The 18,969-nt window shown below is 42.9% G+C and overlaps 1 protein-coding gene across 3 annotated transcripts in view; it reads left to right on the top strand.

Annotated features, from left to right (window-relative positions):
- SMYD3 (SET and MYND domain containing 3) overlaps window positions 1–18,969 on the top strand; it is a 752,343-nt gene that overhangs the window by 702,321 nt on the left and 31,053 nt on the right. For all 3 annotated transcript variants that reach the window (NM_001160092.2, XM_084978701.1, XM_084978702.1), the window contains 1 exon segment: window positions 17,618–17,726. In NM_001160092.2, the coding sequence (NP_001153564.2) occupies window positions 17,618–17,726 (109 nt within the window).

The following is an 18,969-nucleotide window of genomic DNA, read 5'->3' as shown; positions in this document are numbered from 1 at the left end:
ATATTTTTATCACCCACAAAGAAACCCATGGCACTCACCCCTAATCCTCTGCTCTCCTTTTCCCCAGCTTCTAGAAACCACTAATCTACTTTCTATCTCTATGGATTCACCTGTTCTGGATATTCAGTAAATGGAATCATACAGCAGAACACTGTCTGCCAGACTAGTCTCCAAAGTGCCTGCACCAGTTTGCATTTCCATCAATGGGATATGAAAATTCCAGTGTCTCTGTCTTCACCCCACACTTGCTGTCTTGTCTTTTTTTTTTTTTTTTTTTTTTTTTTAAAGCCATAGTGGTTGTAAAGGAGTAACTCATTTTGGTTTTCATTTTGCACTTCCCTAATGACCAATGATGGTGAGCTTCTTGTGTGCTTATTCAATGCTTGTATATCATCTTTGGAGAACTGTCTATTCAAATCCTTTGTCCATTTCAATTAGTTCATCTTCTGTTTGTTTTAAGAAATTAACAAGATGTTTTCAAAGGGCTTGCACCTTTTTATATTCCTGCTAGCAATTTATGGGAATCCCAGTTCCTCCATATGCTCGCCAATACAACAACAACAACAACAAAACCCACAGTATTGTCGGTCACTCTAATTTTAGCCCCTCTGGTGGGCATATAGGGCTACTCGCTGTAAAATAGTTCCTGGATGGTTAATTATCTTGGGCATCTTTTCATGAACTGACTTGCCATTCATATATCTCCTTTGAAATATCTAGTAAAGTGTCCTGCTTAGTTTTCATGTTTTGTTTTTGTCATATTACGGAGTTGTAGAAGTTATTGATACATGTTGGATAGAAGTCTTGGAAGTGGATTTTGCAAATAATTTCATCCAATCTTTAGATTTCTTTTCATGCTCTTAACAGTATCTTTTGTAGAGCACTTTTAATTTTTATGAAATCCAGCTTGTCAGTTTTTACCTTTTTTCTCTCTTTTAAAACGTTTTATTGGTGTATCGTTGACTTAAAATGCTATCTTAGTTTCATGTGTTCAGCAACGTGAATCAGTTATACGTATACATACATCCATTATTTTTCAGATTCTATTCCCGTGTAGGTTATTATACTCTTGAGTAGATTTATTTCCCTGTGCTGTACAGTAGGTCCTTGTAAGTTACCTATTTTATATATGGTAGTGTGTATAGACACTCGATATTTATATACAATAGTGTCAATCTCAGTCTCCTAGTTTATCCCTCCCCCCCATTTCCCCTTTTGTGACCATAAGTTTGATTTTGAAATCTTTGAGTCTGTTTCTGTTTTATGAGTTCTTTTGTATCATTTTTATTATATTCCACATATAAATGATATCGTATGGTTTTTGTCTTTTTCCTTCTACTTTATTTAGTATGATAATCTCTAGGTCCATCCTTGTGGCTGCAAATGGCATTATTTCTTTCCTTTTTAGAGCTAAGTAATATTCCATTGTGTATATGTACCCACATCTTCTTGACCCAGTCCTCTGTCAGTGGACATTTAGGTTGTTTCCATGTCTTGGCTATTGTACATAGCATTGCAGTGAACATTGAGGGGCATGTATCTTTTTGAGTTAGGTTTTTTTCCCAAATATGCCCAGGAGTGAGATTGTTGGATCATATGGTAGTTCTATATTTAGTTTTTCAAGGACTTCCATACTGTTCTCCATAATGCTTGTACCAATTTATATTCCCACCTACAGTGTAGGAGGGTTCCCTTTTCCCCACACCCTCTCCAGCCTTTCTTATTTGTAGACTTTTTTTGATGATGGTCATTCTTTCTGGTGTGAGGTGACATCTCACTGTATTTGGGGGTTCTGTTTATTCTTCTTCCATTATTTTTCTTTTCTCTGTTCTGCAGTTTTGACATTTCTGTTGATCTACTAGTTTACTGATTATTTCTCCTGCCATATCAAATCTGCGGTTGAATTCCCCCTAGGGAACTTTTCATTTCAGCCCTGAAATTTACATTCGGTTCTTTTTTATAGTTTTTATTTCTCCATTAAAATTCCTTCCCAATTCCCCCTTTTCTTTACTGTATCTCTTTAATCCTTTGAACATATTTACTTGAATTCCTTAAAAATATTTACAATAACTGCTTTAATGATTGTGTCTTCTAAATCTAACATCTGGGTTCACTCAGAGTCAAATTCTTTTGACAGCCTTTTTTTTTCTTTTCCAAAGTATGATTCCTACTTTCCTTTTTGTTTGTTTGTCTGTCTGTTTTGGTCTTTTTAGGGCCCCACTCACAACATATGGAAGTTCCCAGGCTAGGAGTCAAATCAGAGCTGTAGCTGCCAGTCTACGCTACAGCCACAACAACGCCAGATCTGAGCCACGTCTGTGACCTACACCACAGCTCACAGCAATGCCAGATCCTTTACCCACTGAGCGAGGCCAGGGATCAAACCCACGTCTTCATGGATACTAATTGGGTTTGTTACTGCCAAGCCACAACAGGAACTCTCCTACTTTCTGCTTTATTACACGTGTTATTATAAGTTTTCTTTTGCTGTTGTAGCAAATGATCACAAATTCAGTGGTTTAAAACAACATAAATTACCTTACAGTTCCGTTGGTCAGAAGCATAGCGTGGATCTCACTGGGCTAAAATTCAGGTGTCAGCAGGCCCGAGCTCCTTCCTGAAGGTTCTGTGGGAGAACCTGTTTCTCTCCCTTTTCCCGTTTATAGAGGCTGCTCACATTCCTTGGTTCATGGTTCCCTTCCTGAATCTTCAAAGCTGACAACATAACATCGCTCTGAGCCTGCTTCCATCATCACATCTCTTTCCCTGACCACAGCTGGGAATGGGTCTCCGCTTTTAAAGATTCATGAGATTAGATGGGACCTACTTGGAAAATCCAGAATATTCTCCCCATCTCAAAGTTTTTAACCTCAATCACATCCCCCAAATTCGTTTTGCTTTTGTAAGGTAAATATTGACAGACGCTGGAGATTAGGTTATGGATTTATTGGGGGCCATTTCTCTCTTTACCACAGTATGTCTAATGATTTTTTTTAATTGAAAACTGAACATTTAAAATCATACATTAGCTCTGCATTCTGTTTTATTGTTCTGAAGGTTGTTAGTGGTTGTTTTGTCATGTGTTGTTTTTGTAACTTGCCTGGGTATAAACTGTGGAGTGGGCCATGCAGTTTATTCATGGTGGCCTTGCTCAGGTTTTTATTTTTATGTTTTTAGCCTCGCTTCCTGGGGGTCTCCCCTGTGTCTGCATCGCATAGTGGTCAGCCAGTGATGTGGCCAGAGGTGTTGCTCCAACCCCTTGAACCTGGAAGGCTTCCACCATCTGCTGTGTGTAGGGAGGTGTATGTATACAAAGCTGTAGCTAGTTCTCAAGCCTCCTTTGCCCTTCACTTTTCACTGGGCTCAGTGGTGTCTCCCTTCTGTACATCAGGTGATACGGAGAGCATGTCTGTGTCCTTCCATGCTCATTCCCGTGGAGGGGCGGTGGTGGATGCAAATAGACCCAGGGAAGCAGACCATAGACTCCCGCTTTTCTTACTCGAAGCTCCAGTTTTTTATTACTTTGACTTTTTTGGCCCTGCCCACAGCATGAGGAAGTTCTCGGGCAAGGGACGGAACCTGAGCTACAGCTGTAACCAGAGCCACAGCAGCGACAACACTGGATCCTTAACCAGCTGAGCCACAAGGGCACTCTTAAGTTCTAGTTGTTTTTAAAGAATAAACATTTCTCAATGTGTTGCTTACCTCTGGTCAGTTTCTCATGCCTGGAAGTGATTGCTTTTGGCAATTGTGTCCAGCTTCATACTTGTTTTTTTGCAGAAAAGACTCTCTGATCACATCATCTTTACCAAGTTTACTCGCATAAGATTGTTTTAGAAGACATATAGCTCAAACAAATAAAATCCTTGGGACAGTGCATGATATGTAGCAAGGGCTCTACCTGTATTTCTTACAGTTATCATTATTCTTGTGACAGACACAACTGTATACTCACATACATATATTGTAACCCCTATACAGTGGGGTTTGTTGTTGTTTATTTTAGATCCTCTCTCCAGCCTCTTTTTTTTGTCTTTTTGCCTTTTCTAGGGCTGCTCTCGTGGCATATGGAGGTTCCTAGGCTAGGGGTCCAATTGGAGCTGTAGCCACCGGCCTACACCAGAGCCACAACAACATGGGATCCAAGCCATGTCTGCAACCTATACCACAGCTCACGGCAACGCCGGATCCCTAACCCACTGAGCAAGGCCAGGAATCGAACCTGCAACCTCATGGTTCCTAGCCAGATTCGTTAACCACCGTGCCACTACGGGAACTCCTCTCCAGCCTCTTAACTTCTAGAAACTCCTTTACTATGTAGACCAGCTGTCTGCAAACATTTTCTGTAAAGTGCCAGGTAGTCAATACTTAGGCTTTGCAAGTCCCCCGGTCACCTGTCTGCTCAGTGCTGCTGATGCAGGCTGAGAGCAGCCGTAGACAGTATGTAAAAGAATAGGTGTGGCTCTAAACCAGGAAGACTGTTTATGAGAACCTGCTGCCCGTGGGATTTGGCCTCCGGACTATAGTTTGGCAACCCCTGCTGCAGACACACTGTCTCATGATTGTGCATCTAAGCAGTGCCATCAGCCCAGCCCTGACAGGCTGTATTTTCCTTTGAAAAGCACTGAAGAAGAAGAGACTCCTGGCACACACTCCAACCCCTCCCAACACCTGAGCTCTGGGAGCTAAGACTTCTTCCAGAGCACGGGGCCCTTGGGTACTTGGCATCCTTATCAAGTGATTTCAGGAGAAGGACCTGTCACTTCTGGATATACGTCAAGAACGCCACTTAGTGTTATTAGATAGCAACACGTTGTATTGTAGACATAGACACAGGAGTTAGTTAAGCTTATTGATGGAAAACTATTCTATCTAGAACTCGATTGTATAGCTTTTTGTTAGTTTTTTTAAATTTTTTAAAAGTTATAGTTGATTTACAATGGTGTGCCAATTTCTGTTGTACAGCAAAAGTGACCCGTCTCTCTCTCTCTCTCTCTCACACACACACACACACACACGTTCTTTTTCTTTTTCTGATATTATTTTCCATCATGGTCTCTCACAAGAGATTGGATATAGTTCCCTGTGCTCTACAGTAGGACCTCATTGCTTATCCATTCTAAATGCAAGAGTTTGCATCTGCTAACCCCAAACTCCCTGCCCACCCCACTCCCCCCACCTCCCCCTCGGCAACCACACGCCTGTTCTCTGTGTCTGTGGGTCTGTCTCTGTTTTGTAGATAGGTTCACTTGTGCCATGTTTTAGATTCTACATATAAGTGATATCATACGGTATTTGTCTTTCTCTTTCTGACGGACTTCACTTAGGATGAGACTCTCTAGGTCCATTGTGAATAGTGCTGCTGTGAACATACAGGTGCTTGTATCTTTTTGAATTGTAGTTTTGTTTGGGTAGATGCCCAGGATGGGATTGCTGGATCATATGGTAGTTCTATATTTAACTCTTATAAATAGAGTTTTTCCCTTCTACACAAAGGAAAGGTATGTACATTTTTAAAACCACAATATTCCCTTTTTGCCTTAACACTCAATCTTTGGAAGAGCATTAAAGCGATAGATTATACTAATCTAATTGCTCCTTACACAATGGCTTTGTGCCTAGAAATTAGGACAGAATGATACATCAGTTTTTAAGACTATTTTATTACTAAATATATCATACATTCCAACAGTATATAAATTACAGACAAGCTGCTTAAAGAATTATAAAGTAAATATAGGTTAGGTTCTTCGTGGCTATAGCAGGACTTGAGAGCTCACGAATCCTGTTTTCTTCCCGACTGACATATATCATGTGCTTGTATCTTTTATTTCTACCATTTTGGGGGGTTTCTGTGGCCACACCCACAGCATATGGAAGTTCCTGGACCAGGGATCGAATCCTGGGTCACAGGACCTACTGCAGCTGCAACAGTGCTGGATCCTTAACCTGCTGTGCCACAGCGGGAACTCTAGTAATTTTAACCTTCTAAAATAGTTTTGTCTGTAGAGTTCCCGCTGTGGCACAGCAGGTTAAGAACCCTACTAGAATCCATGAGGATGCAAGTTCCATCCCTGGCCTCGATCAGTGGGTTAAGGATCTGGTGTGGCTGTGGCTGTGGTGCAGGCCAGCAGCTGTACCTCTGGTTCTACCCCTAGCCTGGGAACCTCCAGATGCTGCAAAATGGCCCTAAAAAAAAAAAAAAATTAGGAGTTCCCGTCGTGGCACAGTGGTTAACGAATCTGACTAGGAACCATGAGGTTGCAGGTTCAATCCCTGCCCTTGCTCAGTGGGTTAACGATCTGGCGTTGCCGTGAGCTGTGGTGTAGGTTGCAGACGCGGCTCGGATCCCGCGTTGCTGTGGCTCTGGCGTAGGCCGGTGGCTACAGCTCCGATTCAACCCCTAGCCTGGGAACCTCCATATGCCGCGGGAGCGGCCCAAGAAATAGCAACAACAACAACAACAAAAAAAAACAAATTAATTAAATAAAATATTTTTGTCTGTCAGTGTTCGTAGATTTGCCCATATAAGCATTCTCATGGATCATGTCTTTGGTGTTGTATCTTAAAAGGCAGTACTATACCCATGATTGATTTTGAGATCTTTTTTGTGAGGGGTGCAGGATCTTTATATTCTTTTTGTTTGTTTGTTTGTTTGTTTTTTAGGGCTGCACCCACAGCATATGAAAGTTCCCAGCCTAGGGATCAAATCAGAGCTGCAGCTGCTGGCCTGCCTGCCCCACAGGATCCGAACCTTGTCTGCAACCTACACCACAGCTCACAGCAATGCTGGATCCTTAACCCACTGAGCGAAGCCAAGGTCCCAACCTGAGTCCTCATGGATACTAGTTGGATTCGTTTCCACTGAGCCACAACGGGAACTCCTAGATTCATTTTGTTTGCATGTGGATATCCAGTTGTTTCAGAAACATTTCTTGAAAAACCTCTTTGTCTCATTATACATTGCCTTTGGTCAGAGATCAGCTGACTATGCATGTGGGTCTTTCTGAGCTCTCGATTCTGTTTCAGTCATCTGTTTTGTCTTTTCTCTAATACCACACTGTCTTGATTGCTATAGCTTTATAGTAAGTCGTAAAGTTAAGTAGGGCCAATTCTCCAACTTGATTCTCCTTCCTCAGTACTGAGCCAGCTATTCTGGGCCTTTTGCCCCTCCGTTTAAACTTTAGAATCAGTTTGTCAGTATCACAAAATAACTTGCTAGGATTTTGATTGAGTTTGCATTGAGTCTCTAGATCAAGAACTGACATTTGATAATACTGAATTTTCCCGTCAGTGAATGTGGAATATCTTTCCACATATTCTGATTTGGTTCATCAGGGTTTTGTAGTTTTCCTGATATAGACCTTCTGTGTATTTTGTTAGATTTAATCCTAAGTATTTCATTTTGGGGGGGTGCTAATGTCTGAATTTTTTTTTTTTTTTTGTCTTTTTTTGCTATTTCTTTGGGCTGCTCCCGCAGCATATGGAGGTTCCCAGGCTAGGGGTCCAATCGGAGCTGCAGCCACCGGCCTACGCCAGAGCCACAGCAACGCGGGATCCGAGCTGCGTCTGCAACCTACACCACAGCTCATGGCAACGCCGGATCGTTAACCCACTGAACAAGGGCAGGGACCGAACCCACAACCTCATGGTTCCTAGTCGGATTCATTAACCACTGCGCCACGACGGGAACTCCCTAATGTCTGAATTTTTTTTAAGGCAGTTTTGTTATAACTCACATACCATGCAAGTTACCCATTTAAAGCATACAATTCACTGATGTTTAAAGTATGTTCAAAGATAAGTACAACTATCAACACAGTCAATTCTAGAACATTACATCACTTCGAAAAGTAACCTTCGGAGTTCCCGCTGTGATGCAGCAGAAACGAATCCAACTAGTATCCATGAGGATGTGGGTTTGATCCCGGGCCTTGCTCAGTATGTCAGGGATCCAGCGTTGCCATGAGCTGTGGTGTAGGTTGCAGATGCAGCTCGGATCTGGTGTTGCTGTGGCTGCAGCTCCAGTTTGACCCCTAGCCTGGAAACTTCCATGTGCCATGGGTGCAGCACTAAAAAGCAAGGGAAAAAAAAGTAACCTTGTACCTTTTACCTATCCATTTTTCTCAAGGGTCCCTTTTCATTTAGATCTTGGCCTGATAATACTTTTCTATCTTGCCATCACTTTTTTCCTTTTAAAATGTTTTATCTAGCATAATACATTGTTTGCAATGAGATAATGAATATGGCTCCCAAGCTTGCTATATTACCAGAAACAGCATGCAAAACAATTGTCATAAATTTGGACTAACAGGCTCAAATAAATGCAGTAACTTAAAATTGTCACTTAAAATAACCTTAAAATTTCTACTCAAAGGCTTCTTCTTGAGAAATGATCTCCAGGTCATATGACCATCTGTGTATTCAGATGTTGAGGGGATTTAGAGTATATTTCCAGAACTTCAGAGGTGGCTTTTATTGCCCATATAAGTGGATAAATAGATCTTATATGGGATAAAAAGTACAACTTTTATCACAAATCTCATTGCCATTTTTTTCTCAAGGACTTAATTATAGTTGGAGTATAATTCAGTCATGCTGGCTGACCTTTTTGAAACATTTCAAAATATTATTAAACATTCCCCCCCCCAAAAAAAAAGTGCTTTAAGATATGAGAGAGGCAAAAGCCAGACAAAGGACAGTAGTGTCACCCTTGTGCGTACTAAAAAGGAAACTGTCTGCATGCCGTGGGCTAGCATCCTGCCTGCCTGGAAGATTCTGACCCTGATTCTGCTAAATGCAAGGTCAGCTGCGTGAACAGGCTGTGACGCCTCCCTGCTGCTTACAAGGTGAACTTGCAGTGGGCCGGGCAGCCCACGAGCAAGCCTGGCAAGAGGATGAGGAAATTTGTGCACAAGTTAATTGAAAATAACTTTCAACCTAAGTTGAAAGTTACAAATATGGGCAATGTCTTCTCCATTTATTTTTCAAAAAGCAAGATAAAACTTTTAGGTTCAAAATTGGACACTTAACCCTATGTGTAACATAAGTCCTTCCTTTGCCTTCCTGAGGCAGCTCCTGGCCACTCATCCAGTATCTTCTCCACTCCTCCAAGCCCTGCCAGACTTCTCTTTGTGTTGCTACTTATTCATTCAACTTGCCTAAAAACAAAACAAAACAAACCCCTTAAACATACAGATGATCCAAGTGGGTCTTTTGGCTGTTGGAAAATAACTGTTTTGGTGCTCTTAGGCTATATCTATATCTATATGTTGTTATTATTATTTTGCTTTTTAGGGCTACACCTGCAGCATATGGACTTTCCCAGGCTAGGGGTCGAATAGGAGCTGTGGTTGCTGGCCTACGCCACAGCCACAGCAATGCCAGATCCAGCTGCATCTTGTGACCTATGCCACAGCTCATGGCAACACCAGATCCTTAACCCACTGAGCAAGGCCAGGGATCGAACCCACATCCTCATGGATACTAGTTGGGTTCATTACTGCTGAGCCACAACAAGAGCTCCCTATTTATTTCTTTTAACTTTGCAACAAAATTGGGTGACTTTTTCTTCGCCCATTGTTTTTCTCAATATGGGTGTAAAAGTGCCTTGCAGCTAACTATCTTATAGCTACTGTCCCTGGGAACTTCATAACACTAGTTTGTGTTTGTAGGTAGTTGTATACGTTCTTATATGTTCATCTTTTCTTACCAGCAAGTTAATTGTGATGTGAAGTGGTCACTTCACTAACTGCCTGGAACAACCAGGTCTTGAATGGAAATCTCCTTTAACTCCCGCATTCTAATTTATCTACCAGCAAACCTCTGCTCCAGAGGCTGAAAGAAGGAGCATTTAAAATAAACCAAAAAAGGGAGTTCCCATTGTGGCTCAGTGGTTAATGAATCTGACTAGGAGCCATGAGGTTATGGGTTCAATCCCTGGCCTTGCTCAGTGGGTTAAGGATCCAGCGTTGCCATGAGCTGTGGTGTAGGTTGCAGACGTGGCTTGGATCCCGCGTTGCTGTGGCTGTGGTTTAGGACAGGGCTACAGCTCCGATGAGACCCCTAGCCTGGGAACCTCCATATGCCGTGGGAGCGGCCCATTTTGTTCTTATTATCTGATCTAGAGGTGGTTTGGAACAACAGATCAGATACTAATAATTATAAACTGTTAAACTTCTGAGAGTAAGAAAGCCCTGCTTTGTGAGTGAAGGACTTCTTTGGTGGAAATTAAGAGAAGCATTTCCTTTGTGTAAGGATATGATCCTGCTTACTCGTTTTATGGGATAAAATATACCCAAGAAAAATCTCATTTCAACGAGACACAATCTCCTTGTAACATTGGGGAATCCTGTTGTCCCTTGTGGTGGAATTATAAGAAGCACCATGAATGTATTTTTACATACTTAGGTTGCAGGAGGTGGGGGTATGTGACAGACTCACCTCCGTCAGTGATGTGGGGCCAGCAGCATTTGTTGTAGATAAAGCAGGAATTGAGGGGTCATTCGAGGCTGGAACCCAGGATCTTTTTCTTTTGAAAACAAGTGAGAATTCGTGGCTCTGACCCTCCTGTCCCCAGCAGAGTCAAGCAGTAGAGGTGATGGAGGAATAAGGATTCATCACCCCGGGGGGACGGGGAGAGCACCTCTCCACAGTAACTCCGTGAATTAATTAAGGTCATGGTAAGAAATACGCCTCCTAGTTCTGAAGTTCTTAGATAGAGTGGTCTATCTTTTCTGTCTTTGGTTTTGTTTCTGATGTTAGGATTTAAAAAAAAAAAAAAAACTAACCACAATAAAAACATATCATATTACCAATAAAGCTACCCTGGAGCTCCCGTCGTGGCTCAGTGGTTATCGAACCTTACTAGCATCCATGAGGACGTGGGTTTGATCCCTGGCCTTGCTCAGTGGGTTAAGGATCTGGCATTGCTGTGAGCTGTGGTGTAGGTCACAGACGCAGCTCAGATATGACATTACTGTGGCGGTGGTGTAGGCTGGTGGCTACAGCCCCGATTCAACCCCTAGTCTGGGAACCTCCATGTGCCACAGGTGCGGTCCTAAAGAAAAAAAAAAAAAAGACAAAAAGACCATCTGTTCACTTACTGTTCAAAAGTAGGGAAACACAAGAAGTTTATCATGATTTAAAAAAATAATAAAAAAATAAAGCTACCCTACCACAAAAGCATAAATAAATTCCATTCAGCAGCTGGTCCAACTTAGAACTTAAGGAACAGCATACGACTCTGTCTGCCTTTCCATGATTTCTTGTCCCAGTTCCCATGCTGTATGACACTGAGTTTCTATGCTTGTTTTAAGACCTAAATAAAACAAAGCTTCTTGATGTTGAGCGTGAGGTGCTGTTACATGTGCTGTTCTTCTAGCTCTCAAGTCAGTGTCTTATGTCTTGAAACAGTGTGGAAGGCCACTGTGTGCCACTCACTGTATCATTTTCATCTCGGGATAAACCTTTTAATTCAGTAAAATTGCAAAATCTTCTGCAGCTTGGTGCAGTTATCTACCAGCGTCCATAACTTCTGAGTGAAGAAGTAAAACCCAGCGTCCTGCTCTTTTAATTATGAAAAATCCCAAACATACACAAAAATAGAATAATACAATAAACCTTCTGATATCTGTCATCCAGTTTTAATAATTATCAAGGTTTTGCAACACTTATTTCCCACATGACCTCTCCCCCTTTTTTCCCTTTGGCGAATTATTTTATTCTTTTCACAGGTATTAACTGCTATTGCTTTAGAAAATTCTCAGCCATTATGGCTTTCTGTATTACCTCTGCCCCATTCTATCCCTCCTTTCATTTGAGATTCCATTTAACCTGTAATGAAAACTGTGTTCCTCTTTATTTTCCTTTTCATCATCTCTTTAAGTTTTACAATTGATATTTTCTTTTGACCTGCCTTCCAGTTCTTTAATTCTTTCCTTGGCTGTGACAAGTCTGATGTTAAACTCTTGAGTTCTTAATTTCAGTTTTCTATTTTTCAGTGCTAGAATTTTTGTTAGCTATTTTTTTATATAGTTTCTAATTTTCTGCTGAAATTCTTTTCTATTATTAAGTTTGCACACAGACTTATTATAATTATTTGAAAGTTGATTTATGAGAGCCTCAGTCATTTCCACCCCTGTAGGTATGTTTCATTGTCTATGTCTTTCTCTTGGTTTTCAGATAGTCCTTATCTTTTTGTGTGCCTGGTTATAATTTTACTGAATGCAGGACATTGTATAGAAAAATAGATAATTTGAGGTTCAGAATGACGTTATCTTCTTTCAGGGAGAATTTACTTTTTGCTTCTGGCAGTCAGGGTAGAAACAGGTCACCTTAATTGTATCAAGATTTGAGCCGATTCAGTCTTTGTGAAGGCTGGTCTGTTTCTAGCTTACTGCTATTCCTGGACTGTAGGCCTCTGTCGTCACAAACGATGTTTACTAGGGCTCCTTCTCACCTTTGCTGAGCCCTGATTTCCAAATTCTGTGTCTCTGTATCTTTGAGACTGCCAGCACTTGTTCTCAGCTCTTTAGCTTATCTGCTTCTACTTTCAAATCATCAAAGGGAAAAGTAGCAACAAATGTGAGGATCACGGTCTTGAGCTTCTGCTCTTATTGATGTCTTGACTTATTCACACCCCTCTCCCTCAGTGGTTCTTTGATTCCTTCTAACAGATTAAAAAAATATTTTATCTAACTTTTCTTGGTCTTAAGAAGGAGTTTGGTCTGAAACAAGCTAATCCATCATTGCTGGAAGGAGAAATCAGGCTGAAGAAATTTAATCAAATCTCAGACATTAAATCATTGCATCCATGCATACTTCAATTTGTATCTCCAAAAAGCGTATGGACATTTTCTTACATACCCACAATGCCACTTCATGTTCAAATTTCCTAGATTGACTTAGAAATGTTTTTTATAATTTTTCATTTGTTTGTTTAAGATGCAAAAGGTCTACAAATTAGATTTGTTGTAGCTCTTAGGTCTCTTTTAATCTAGAGTGTTCTCCTCCCCTGCCATCTTTTTCTTTTCATGCTGTTGACCTGTTGAAGATCCTGGGTAAAAGTCCTGTAGAATTTTCCATATCTTGAATTTGGGTGGGTGCTTTCCTTTGTTCCACTCTCACTTGTTTTTCCTGTGAAATGAAATTTAACTTCAGTTTGATTAAATTCGGTTTGTTTTTGTTTTTGTATCAAGGATCCTTTACAGGTACTTGAAAATAATTCCTGTTGCATCATATCAGATAGCATGTAATGTCTGGTAGTGTCACATTTGAGTGATCTTAAGACTGATCATTGAGTTTAAATGGTAACAACCTAATTTATCCATTTAAAAATTTCCATCAGTCTTTGATCTACTGGTTTTGTCTAGTGATACGTTTTCTCTGGAGCAGTTGTTTCTTCAAAATTGCAAACTACTGCTTTCTCTAAGTCCATCATAGAATTATATTTCACATTGATCAGCTAAAATTCATACACTGGAGCTCTTTGTTGACTCTAAAATGCAGTTTATATAGTCAAGTTAAACTCTTGCTTTAGATTGTGATGTATTTTATCCGTTCTAAAAAAATATTCCTAACAATAAAGGTTTTTCCTGCCATTTCCGTGTGAAAACTGCTATCTGTAGTGAAGCAGTGTGACTGGTAATTGTATCATGAAAAAAAATCCTTTTCTTGCAAGACCAACAACGTAGGTCCCACCATTGGGTATGTTTTTCTCTACCCCCTTTTAACTGGAGACACCGCAGTTTTGACCCTCAGCCTCCCCGCTCCTTGGCAGCAAGATCTTGGTGCTCATGGGTCTGAGTCAAACTAGCCTGTGTGCTGCAGCGTTTCTCTGCTTAACACCTTCCTTGCCATGCACTTATCCCAGGAACACCAAGGGCACTTTTTCCATTCTGGGCCCAGCATCCTGGACCTCATGAGAAGAAAATATTGTAACAACCCAAACAAGTAGCATGCCTTGTTGAATGCTTTTGTTATTACATAGTTTGCTTGCATATTTTGTAGCATCATTTCTGCCTCTTGAAGTCAGCTCTGACCACCGGATCTGAGCAGGTGTCTAGGTCCTGTTGAATCAGCTATAGAACATGCTTTGCATCAGATCCTTTTTTTTCTATTCTCATTACCCTCATCCTGGCCCGGACCCCTCTGCCTCTAGGGTCTCTTTTCCAATTGTCCTTGTTTCCTGTTTTGGTGAAATACGTTCAGCCCCCTTATGTGGCTGCCTGCCAGCGGAGGCTAACCTCCTAGCGGGGCGCAGGTGCTTCTGCAGCGAAGGCTAACCTCCTAGCATAGCCCGGCTGCCTCTGCCCAGCCTGGCCTCAGGCGCAGCTCTCGCCCACTCTGCCAACCAGGTCCTGAGCTCGCTGGCCCTTTGTATTCAGCCTCCTGCACTATCACAGAGCGACCCGCCCTCCCCAGGCCCCACCTGCTGCCTGGGAGCCCATCACTGCTCCCAGGCTGAACCACCCAGTTCCTCTGCCAGGAACCTCCCCTGATCACCGCAGTCTCCGCTGCTTCAGGAGCACCCATTGTCCATGCCCAGGTCTAGCAGCTCTCAGCTCTACTCTCCCTGTGGTGACTCAACTTGCCTCTTACCTGCAACCACAGGAATCAAGGGTGGGGACTCACCTTGGACTTCTCGCATCCCTCACGCCCGGAGCACAGAACCTGGCTTCTCTCTCCTAGCTGCACCTTCCCCTCACCTTCTCACCCACATCCCTGTTTCAGTCTTCGAAGTCTGCTGGCATCCGGGCCTCCTCTCTGGTTCAGGCTCTCAGCCCGGCCTGGCTCTCTGGCAGCCCTGTGATTGCGGACGACTCGCAAGCCCTCCTCCCTCCTCCTCACTGACCCACATGGTGAAGTTGGGTGAGAACTTCTCCCAGCAGGAGCGAGCTTCACCAGTTTTCCTCGGGGTGCTATTCCAGCCAGTCCTCAGGATGCTCGTTCCATATGTCAGCTGGGAAGCCTCCAGCAACAAGCCAGGCACACGCTCAGCACCCCTGCCGGAGCCGGGGAGGCTGCTCCGTAAATATTTATGTGGAAGCCCCCCTCCCAGGCCCTCCCTCACCCTCTCCTGATTAAACTCCACTGGTTTTTTTTTTTTTTAAGATCTTTAAGCAACCAGAGCAGGTGCCTATCCCAGAGTAACTGTGCATTACGTTCTGCTACCATAGAACCAAAGATTTCCTTTCCCTCTGCTAACTGACATGACAGATAGCCTCTTAATGGAATGATTATTCATATGAAATTACTTTGTGCCTTTAAACATAATCATGCTACTTTCAGAGCAATCAAATCACAGCCCAAATCCAGGTGTCCTTTTCAAGGCAAGTGTCCAGGCCGGTTAAGTCCAGGGCAATAGCATCCTATGCTGAGACCTTTGGTCCGGGGATCTTAAAGTTGTTCCCACACAAGTAGATAATGATGTTCGTTTTTTTTTTTTTTTTTTTTTTTTTTTTTTTTTGTCTTTCTGCTATTTCTTGGGCCGCTCTCGCGGCATATGGAGTTTCCCAGGCTAGGGGTCAAATCGGAACTGTAGCCACTGGCCTACGCCAGAGCCACAGCAACGCGGGATCCGAGCCGAGTCTGCAACCTACACCACAGCTCATGGCAACGCCGGATCCTTAACCCACTGAGCGAGGCCAGGGACTGAACCCGCAACCTCATGGTTCCTAGTCGGATTCGCTAACCACTGCGCCACGACGGGAACTCCTGATGTTCGTTTTTAAAGGGCAAGAGGTGATGTGACTGATCTCTTGGCACACTCAGCCGATGACGGAAGTTCGGGACCCAGTGTCTCCTTTGTTTCTCCCACCTCCTCCCTTTTCAGTTCTTTCAAAGAAGCGTGGCCCACCTTCTGTTAGTTGAAACACCTCCCTCTCAGGTGCTGCTGTCCACTCGAAGAGCCTGGATGAAAAAAGGTGCCATCTCACATTGCATGTGAGGAAGAGGGACATGGAATGGTTTGCAGACATGTGTCTGTTCTTCAGAGGACATGTGCGTCTCTCATGCTGAATCTTGCTCGTCTCTGTGACACAGCAGCATAGATGTGGGTCCATGACTTGTTCATAAATGAAAGCAGAACACTGCTTGGCACATGGCCAGCCCCGTGTAAGTCACCCCTCAGGATGCTCTCTTGGAGGCCCTGGGGCCACCTGGGGTCTCCGGATGAGCAGCATCTGGGCTGCACCCTGGCTTGTGCCCTCCAGCAGCCTGGATGCATTTCCATTCTCCCCACGGAGACAAGCCTTCCCCGATCCAGAGGAGCCAAGTTCAGTCCCGCTTTCCTCCTCCAGGAAACCTTCCCTGGTCCAGCCCATCATCAGTCACTGCTCTTCAAAATTCCTGTATCCTTTTCTCAGTTCAGTTCCACACACCTGAACTGAGCAGAGCCGTGCATTAATGTAGGCTTCACCCAGGTGCTGAATCAGGCACCATCCCGTGGTATTTTGGACTATTGTGTGAATGTTTGTCTTGGGTCTGATGGGATTATTGGGCCTCGAGGGAACAGATCACATAACAACAGCACGGGATTTCCATGGCCCCAGGATGGATCGTTCATACACAGTGGGAGCTCGGGAGATGCTTGGAGGATGTGGGGAGCCAAAGAGGCCAAACTCTGATATGATAAATTATTGTCGAATCGACTTGAAATAACATTGGATCTGAAACCGAGCCCTACGTTTTCATTCTTTGGTCCACTCCCACACCCTATTACTATTCTGTTATGTGTGAAAGAGCTATGTGTGGAGTTCCTGCAGGCAGGACATCGTGGCAGATAGAGATGGGGTGTCTGAACTGAAAGCTCTGAAATCCAGTGGGAGGACAGAATAGATACACAGGGCCTGTAAGAAAGGTGGACTGGGATGAACAATGAACTCTGTGCCTGAGACTCAGAGGGCTCTGCAGTTAAAAGGAGGCTGAGAGCGTCTCTAGATGAGGAGTCACGGAGCTTTCATTCATTGACTTCTCTGTTACAACTGAGAGGCCAGCTTCTGTGCCAAGGCTGTCCTGGGTGCTAGAGCTTCATGGGCAAGATTGGAGGATAAGATGCACACCTGCTTCCCACACCCCCTGCCAAATGTAAACACAGAGGTCAGATTCTCTTTTCTCATGTTTATTAGAGAGTCAATCCAGTCCTGTGATTTTTTTTTTTCCCTAATGCAAAAGGCTCTTCAGGAGAGCAGGAGATGGATGGTATTGAGCGCTCCTGGCTGCAAAGCTGGTTACTTCCCAGCAGCTCATTGACATTCACAGCCAGTGTTTGCCTCCTCTTTCTTTCTTTCTTCTTAAGGCTGCACCTGCAGCATATGGACGTGCCCAGGCTAGGGGTCGAATTGGAGCTATAGCTGCAGGTAGCCTATACCACAGCCCTAGTAATGCAGGATACGAGCCCCATCTGCGACCTACACCATAGCTTGCAGCAACGCCAGATCCTTAACCCTCTGAGTGAGGCCAGGAATGGAACCCACATCCTAATGGATACTTAATCAGGTTCTTAACCTGCTGAGTCACAACGGGAACTCCTGCCTCCACTTGCATTGTCTCCTGATGAAATGCCGACTGCAAAGATGAGAAGTACTGATGCTCTTTGCTATCTGTTTTCTTCCAGGATTTTTTTCCCAGGAAGCCACCCTGTCAGAGGTGTGCAAGTCATGAAAGTTGGCAAACTGCAGTTACACCAAGGCATGTTTCCCCAGGCGATGAAGAATCTGAGGCTGGTGAGTATGCCGGGACTGTTTGCGGTTCTGCCTTTCAGACCTTTTTCTGGCTATTGCTGGCTTCTTCCCTGTGATTTCTAGCAACTCTACACACCAGTGCAATGACATGCGTGTATACACACATGTACACATGCACCTATTCATGCACAAATACATGCCCACAAATGAGGAGTCATGGAGTCACAAACTGGCTCTGGGGGAAAAAAAGAAAAAGCTGATTTGCGATGTTTGCCAATTTCTGTGGTATAAACATGCCCACTGTGGCTAATTTTAAACTACTAATTTCCAATCAACCAGTTGACAAAAATCAGGAAAATGTAACAACATTTTTTCAACTCTCTTCACTTCTTTTAAAAAATTTTCATTGTTGGTTTTATAATGTTCTGTCAATTTCTGCTGTATAGCAAAGTGACCCAGTCATACATATAGACACACTCTTTTTATCATATTATCTAATGTCATTTTCTATCACAATGATGGGATAGAGTTCCCTGTGCTATACATACAGCAGGACCTCATTGCTTATCCACTCCAAATGCAATCGTTTGCATCTGCTAACCCCAGACTCCCAGTCCATCCCACTCCCTCCCTCTCCCCATCAGCCACCACAGTCTGTTCTCTCTGACCAGAAGTTTGTTTCTGTTTTGTAGATAGGTTCATTTGTGCCGTATTTTAGAATTCCACATTGAAGTGAAATCATATGGTATTTGTCTTTCTGTTTCTGACTTACTCCACTTAGTATGAGAATCTCTAGTTCCATCCATGTTGCTGCAAATGGCAAATGACATTATTTTGTTCTTTTTCATGGTTGAGTTGTATTCCATTGTGTATATATACCACATCTTCTTAATCCATTCATCTGTTGATGGACATTTGTTTCCATATCTTGGCTATTGTGAATAGTGCTGCAATGCTGGGTCATATGGTAGTTGTATACTTAGTTTTCTAGGTACCTCCATACTGTTCTTCATAGTGATTGTACCAATTTACATTCCCACCAACAGTGCAGGAGGGTTGCCTCTTCTCTACACCCTCTCCAACATTTGTTTGTAGACTTACTTACTAATGAGAGCCATTCCGACTGGTGAGGTTGTACCTCATTGTAGTTTTGATTTGCATTTCTCTAATAATTAGTGATGTTGAGCATTTTTTTGTGTGCCTGTGGGTCGTCCATATGTTTTCCTTGGAGAAATGTCTATTTGGGCCTTCTGCCCATTTTTAAATTTGGTTGTTAATGTTTTTT

This window comes from Sus scrofa, chromosome 10 (assembly GCF_054392235.1).
Source record: "Sus scrofa isolate SSC_HxYL_T2T_F1_AM1 chromosome 10, Sscrofa_HxYL_maternal_Yorkshire_Landrace_v2.0, whole genome shotgun sequence".
Classification (NCBI taxonomy): Eukaryota; Metazoa; Chordata; class Mammalia; order Artiodactyla; family Suidae; genus Sus; species Sus scrofa.
Note: the sequence above shows the minus strand (reverse complement) of the source record. Positions and strands in the feature narration are given on the sequence as shown.